Here is a 7,053-nt window from a genome sequence, read left to right as displayed (position 1 = left end):
GCTTTTTACGTTCAGTAACAAAAAATAAGAGGTTAAATAATTCCCTCAAGTATCCAAATGTAGACAAGGGGAGGAAAAAGAGAAAAAAAGAAGCAAGAATGAAGGGCATAATATATGGTGGCGTGTCAACTAAGACGAAACAAAAATAAAGATGGCATTGATGTAGCACGCAAAATAGAAAATACTTAAAAGAAAAAAGGATATGCACATCTCAGATGATAGCAACTAGCACAAGAAATAAATACTGCTAGATTACCAATAAGATGCAGTAGTGCAAAAGGCACAACAAAACTACTACAATAAAAGGGCAAAAAGGATAAAATGGTATCAAACATTAACTATGCAACTTTTCTGGAGGTATTTCAAGATCAATAAAAGAAATGAGAAGAGATAATGTTTTATCAAAAAATGAGAAGAGAATAAATGAAGCAAAATAAATAAATAAAACAATAATAACAACCAACTGTTTCATGGGTTTTATTAAAAGAAGGTAGTAAGATTCCAGGACAGTAGTATAAGATCACAAGCAATAGATGTGGTTAATATGATTTTTTTCTGATGCAAGAAAGTATACAAGTTAAAATAAAACTTGTTTGTCTCCTTAGGAAAAAAAGTCGAGTTCTTAAATTATTGAGAAATTTTACATTCACACAGCATACTATTTAATTAAGCAAATCAAGTGCAACTTTATAGAGTGTTTTTCTGTAAAAAAAAACCAACCTATTTTGAAAGTAAACTCCTGAATGGCACTGAACAGTCAGACCCTTTGCATCTATTGAGCCGGGCCAACCACTGTTTCTCTTAACATAACTATTCTATACTCCACACCTTATCATCAAACCATTTGCATAAATATGACCAGAATAGTTACCGCATGGTATGAGAATAATACAATGGATTACTGACATGACTGGATGGAGAACGAAACGCAAAAGAACCTGGCACAAATGATCCCACTTCATGAGAACTGGGGGAGCCCACTTGTTGTGTGATGTAACCAGTACCACCCCTCGGAAACAAAAATGATCCTGTTGGACCTGCCTGATTATGTTGGGGGAAGCAAAAGAACGGACTGGGTTGCATCATCGATGCACCCAACACGGAGATATTTTGCAGTGCAGGGTTTTCAGAACCCACCATGCTGACACCTTGCAATGGCATCGGTACTGGTACATGCACCGACATGTTATCCATTTTGGGAGAATCATCAATCACAATCACCTCCTTGGGCACATACGGAGAAGGAGAAACTGGCCTTTGCCTATCTGATACATGGAAGGGTTGGTACAGGTTGGCAGCAGGCTGAGACTGGCTAACAACTGAGCTGAAATTCTGGTAGGAAAAATTATGATTTGCTCCATAATTTGGAACCCCAAAACCAGAAGAAGTGTGGGAACTTGGAGTTGGAGGCTGCACTGTAATTTCCTCATGGTTCACCACCAACAAATTCTTACCCATGAGTCGTAGTATCGGGTTAGGAGATGGTGGCACCGGGCTTTGAGACAATGTCGAGTAAGATTGGCTTGGTGATTCAAACCCACTGCTGACAATAGGATCAGGCCGAGGGAAGCTCCGATACGCATTAAACGGGCCTGTTTCTCTTGGACCAATATATAGTGGAGGTAAATGCCTATCTTTTGTGATGGTTGGGGCTTTCCTGCACTCCTTGGGAAGGTTTTCCCTGCAGGAGCAAACCCAGGGCTCGTCCGTAATTTCTTCGACTCCCTGGGTCATCTCTGCAACTTGAACTGCTAAATCTGAACCCAGAGGCTGGGTAAACAGACCAGGTGGTTTGAAAACGGGTTCATTCAAGTTAGAAAGAGACATAGTAGATGCAGTGGAAGGAGACCCCGAGAGTTCCCGAAAATTAGCCAAGCTTCTCTCGAGGTTCATTTCATCCTCCCCATTAGAGGTTATTGATGAATCATCCTGGGGGGTGTCATGACTAGTTTCATCTGAAGTCTCAGCGACAACATCATCATCGTCGTCATCGTCGTCATCGTCATCATCGTCATCGTCATCAGCAGCAGCATCAACACCATCCCCGACATTATCATCATCATGACCAACATTATCGTCATCATCATCCTCCTCATGAGCATCATTGTTGTCACCATCGTAATCATCAACTCTTGCAACAGGATGCTCTTCTTGGAGCCAGCTAGTATTTTCCAAGTTGATCGGCTCATCACTTGGAGTATCTAAATATTCATTCAAGTGGTCTTTCGAAGATGCAGCCTCTATTTCCAATTCAGCATCCTCGGCAGGTAAAGTTCCGTATTGGACCTCAGTGTTTTCTCTAATTTGTTCCAGCTCTGGAGCAAACTTTTTATGAAGTCCTTCGTTTTGGGTGAATTTCAGCCGCTTGTTTTCACTATCGGTTTCTCCTGGAGACACTTCAGTCGATTCATGGAAAACCTGAGAAGATGGAGGAACTTCTCCTCCTCTTTTTCCAAATTTTAGTATCGATCGTTGTTTCCGGAACTTTCTAGAAAGCAATGGAGTGTGTTGGGGTTCGGCTGAGGGGCTATTACAAAAACTTGAACTAGAAGAAACATTCTCCAAACGAGCTTCATGACTATGTCCTTCGTTACCTATCATGGGTTTAGGCAACTTCAGCCGGAGAGTAGAGTTGGTTAATTTTGACTTTGAATATTTGGAAATTTGGCTGCTGGTGGAAGGAGAGTCTTCTATAATGGATGCAAGACTCTGGGTAATTTTGTCAGGGTTTTTATTCTTTCTTTTTTTGTGGATGTCGGATCTTTTTGCACACACCCAATTGCCTAGAGGAGAAGTGGTTCTATTCAATATGACTGGGACTTTTGATATTTTTAATGATCGATCTAGATGTGGGTCTGCTCCTTGATTTTCATTTTCAGTTCCCGTTCCACTTCCATCACCATCTGTTGTCAACTGTTGCACCTGATGTTGTATTAAAATCATAAACTCATTTAGATGGGTCTACAGATAGAAATAGCAAAACTAACACTTTTTACAACCGGAAAAGAAGAAAATTTTGAATATATCTTTCCCACAAGCTCAAACGATGAAGGATGTGGTAGGCTAAAATTTGATATAGGTTCATTAATGACTGCAATGCATGAGATAACCATTTATAATTTGTCTTCCCAGTTAGTCAAAGAAAAAGGTCAAAGACTTGGAAGTACATTGAACTAAAAGTAAATTCACATTATGAACTAGGAATTCAAGACTTAAAAACATCCCTATTTTCAAGTGTATAAATCTTAGAAAATAAAATGTATCTTTTTTTTAAGTGCTCCAATAAAAGGGACAATAATACAACTCATGAATCCAGTTTTCCATAAAAAGCCTATTCATATTATTAACCCATTAAAATTTTTCAAAAAAAAATTCAAAAAAACCCTGCTAAAGGAGTCAGAACAAGCATTTTGTGCCAAAATAATATATCCAAAATAAGACAACCCGGGGATTTTATACAGTAAAGAAAAAAATCTAATAAATATTCAACTCATCATAGCATAAAGATCTCCAAACAGATGATTGCATGTTTCCATCAAACATAGTAAAAGAAAATGAATACACACCTGTGTTTTTAAAATCTTGCACTTCTTAAATTCCTTCCTGTCAAGCTTCAATTTCTTCTTCTTCTTCTTCTTCATGTCTTTCGATCCAACTTCTAACCTCTTTCCAAATTTAACCTTCCCTTTCTTCTTCTCCTCCCTTGAAACCCCAGATGATAAAGCCGGTTCACTGAGCTTAGATAGAATCCGTATCTTTATACCATTCGAATCTACATAAACTGCACCTTCTCTATCTTTTCCACTTGACTCAACCATCACCAGCCTCAGGTTCTCAGGTTCTTGTGGGTTTCGGTTCATAGGTTCAGCCAGTATTTCACTAGGATCCACCGCAACAGCACTTGCAGCCCAATTGGTACCATTCCTTCTATCAAGATCTTCAAGTGTGTAGTGCAAAGCCGTAGCATATATGTCGACCATCAATTTCTTCTTTCTTGGCTTGATTTTGGGTTTTAATACATCCAACTCAAACCGTTTAGCACTAGATCCCATCGACAGGCACTGATCGATATGTGCATTCAGAGTGGTGTTAGAAGAAGATGAAAATGTTTTACAGACTGGGCAGACTTTAGAAGCCATCTGATCTATTGCAGCACTATTGTTGGATGCCAATTCTTCAGCTCGACTGGTACCTGGTAATGAGCAACTCAACTTGACCACTAACTTACACTTCTTCTCCAGTAACTCACTAGAGCTTTTAACCTTTCGAACACTCTTGTTTCTCTTCTTTTTATCTTTTAAAACCACCGATTGAAAATTCTCAGTATCACTAGGGATATTTTCGTCAGATTTCAACTCCCTCCTTTCATGCAAAGCATCAGTAATAGATGGGTCAGGTTGTGGTGTGGCTGAAATAGGACGGTTTTTTATTAAGCGAGGCGGTTCGAACGGAGGCAGTAGTTCTTTGACACCATTTTTGAGACAAAGTTGCAAGAATTTAGGTTTGAAGGGCCAGCAAGCACCTATTCCGTTGCTTCTTGATTTGTATACATGATCTCTGAAATATAAAAGAAAAAAACACATAATTAGTATGGAGAAAATTCTCAATAGATGCAGCATTTGCATGTATTTGAAGAGCTTATACCTGAATATATAGCTGAATGCATTAGTGTTATGCTTAAATGTGTATAATTAGCTCAGAAATGCCCAACTATATCACATGTTAGCCAATATATATACAACTATCACACTTAGAAGAATGAATTAGGATAAGATGATCAGGCCGCTTTACAGAAAAAGTTTCAACACATGTTTCCAATTTATAAATTACAATTATCTAAGCCAACTCTTATTCCCAAAGCTCCAGGTTAATAAGTGTATGAAATAATATAGTTATTGAAGGGAACAAGAATATTTTCTTTGTACACGGAACCAATATAACTAAAGAATACTAACACATAATGCTCTCGGTTCAGGGAGATGGAAGTTTTAATAATAAAAAAAACTATAGCAACTCTTATATCTTGTTTCTCCATAATCAAATTATGAGCTGGCAAGTGTCGAAAATCCAATTTAAGTAAAACAATCAAAATGGCCCACAAAAAGAAAATCAATCTGAGAGATTTAAGTGTTCAAGCAAGAATTACGGTGCATAAAAGAGAAGCAATTTTTCAGCCAAGCTATTATGCTTAATTACTTCTCAAAACCCAAGGAGATATACCTCAAAAAAGACACACAAAATTAACTTGCAAATCGGTGTTGCCAAAGAGAAAAATAGCCAGTTTAAAACATAAAGAGTAATGTTTTCACCTTATTGAGAAATTGGGGGTAGGTGGTGACGCGACAAAGTCTCTTGTATCTAGCTTTTGTGAGCCAATCTTTTGGGCACTATTTTTCTCATCAGTTTTGATTTCAATTTGATTTAGGGAAGAAGAACTTGAGAGATCTATAGATCTTGCAGTGGATAACATCTGAAGTTAGGACAACCTTCGCTATTCCCTCCAGTTCTAGCAAGTGCACTTGCTAGCAATTGTACTTGCCCAATAGCTTTACTGCAACTGGGCTTACTCTTATCCTTAGACTCCAGCATAGAAAGAACTCAAAGTGCCAGTAATCGTCTCTTTTGATTCAACAAAGACTGTAACGGGAGAAAAAAAAAAAAAAAAAAAAAAGTAGTGTGATTAAATAAAATTTAAGTGTTGATTAAGGTTTATAGAAGTATTATTTCATGCACTGATGCATGGAAAACGAGGTCGGATCAAAGGGGATAGCCTTGGTGGAACTTTCTAGAACTGTCATTTTATGTGGCCACAAAAGATAGATCCATTTTAGTGACTCATGCTTGATAAACCAAACTAATTAATATGTAAACTGTAGACATAGATAGGTGAAGAGAGATAAAAGTGAGGTGGAAAAAAAGTCAAGAGTATTTTCCCCTAATTTCCCGTTTTTAGAAATTCGTACATGAAATATTATTTCTCAACAAACCGGCAAGAGATCTAAAAAGGGTTTTGATGCATAAATAACAAAAGAAAGGAAAGGAAAAAAGCATCGTTAAAATCTCATAGAAGCTATCGAACAAAATCTCTGATTTGATTTGAGCTCAAAAAATATTTTTGATCTGATTAATATAAGGAAAGATAAAAGTGAGGCAACATCCTTGCTGCGATTCTTCAAGAAAAACCAAATCAGGGGAAGAGAACTCAAAAAAGTAAGAAAAGACTCACATCAGGTAATTGTTTTTATCTGGTTCTACGAAACACACAACACAAAATGAAGGATCGATTAAGGGTTGAGTAACTATACATGTAAGCCCCGAGGCATGAACAGTACGTACTTTGCTGTTTTCAGACTTGAAATGAAAAGACAAGAAATATGGTATGAAAATTAAAAAGTATATGTAAGCAAATCTAACTGTTTCTTACCTCTAACCTCTATTCCTGAAAGATCCAAGCTTTCCCAACGAGATCCAGGGAAAAAAACAGATCTACTAGCATGCAATAATTTGAACTGATTTTTCGATATCTCTGTGACAACAATGGAGAGAAAGTGCGAGTATTTTTTTTTTTTTGAACTGTTGGAGCTTAAGAGAGATGAAGAGATAAGAGAGAAGAAAGGGGAAAAACCACCCACTCACACATCAAAGAGGCATCTGGTTCTCCACCAAAAGCAAGCCTTTGTGTACCATTAACAGCAACTTAAGAGAGAGAGTGAGAAAACAAAGAAAGAGAGGCCTGTGGAGAGAAAGAGAAAGGAAAGGGAGAAAGAGACAGCGAGTGAGAGAGGAAATGAAGGATTTTTCAGGGAGCTGTCCTATCCTGTACCTACTCTATTAGCTTTTTTTCTTCTCTCTCTACATTTTCTCTTTTTATTATTATGATATTAAGTGATGGGGGCTAAAAAGAGTTCACCCCTTATTTTACCAAGAAATTACGGACTTGCCAAACTCCCATGGCTTTATTCCAAGCTTCTATCCTTCCGGTGCTTTTACGCATAGAAAGAGAGAGTAGCGCGCCGAGTCCATACTCCATTCCCATCATTTCTTTGTATTTTT

General features: G+C 37.7%; 1 protein-coding gene across 2 annotated transcripts; it reads right to left on the bottom strand.

Moving 5' to 3' along the window:
- Positions 1-357: 357 nt before the first annotated feature.
- On the bottom strand, positions 358-6,849 carry HAP8 (hapless 8). Of its 2 annotated transcripts, none has more exons than XM_078306417.1 (4): positions 6,425-6,849; positions 5,310-5,637; positions 3,567-4,557; positions 358-2,922 (listed from the first exon to the last, which is right to left on the bottom strand). In XM_078306417.1, exons 2-4 carry the CDS (start codon positions 5,468-5,470, stop codon positions 868-870), a joined length of 3,207 nt encoding a protein of 1,068 aa, XP_078162543.1. In that variant the 5' UTR covers positions 5,471-5,637; positions 6,425-6,849; the 3' UTR covers positions 358-867. The 2 variants fall into 2 exon arrangements, with proteins under 2 accessions (XP_078162543.1, XP_078162544.1); XM_078306418.1 differs by having other exon boundaries at positions 6,637-6,849.
- Positions 6,850-7,053: the final 204 nt, after the last annotated feature.

Source organism: Carex rostrata, chromosome 8, assembly GCF_964058835.1.
Source record: "Carex rostrata chromosome 8, lpCarRost1.2, whole genome shotgun sequence".
NCBI classification, from domain to species: domain Eukaryota; kingdom Viridiplantae; phylum Streptophyta; class Magnoliopsida; order Poales; family Cyperaceae; genus Carex; species Carex rostrata.
Note: the sequence above shows the minus strand (reverse complement) of the source record. Positions and strands in the feature narration are given on the sequence as shown.

Excerpts from the sequence above, each read along its gene's own strand:
- HAP8 (XM_078306417.1), bottom strand. The coding sequence starts at position 5,470 with ATGTTATCCACTGCAAGATCTATAGATCTCTCAAGTTCTTCTTCCCTA. Across the intron at positions 4,558-5,309 it reads ACCCCCAATTTCTCAATAAG|AGATCATGTATACAAATCAA; the intron begins GTGAAAACATTA and ends TTTATATTTCAG. Across the intron at positions 2,923-3,566 it reads GCAAGATTTTAAAAACACAG|GTGCAACAGTTGACAACAGA; the intron begins GTGTGTATTCAT and ends ATACAACATCAG.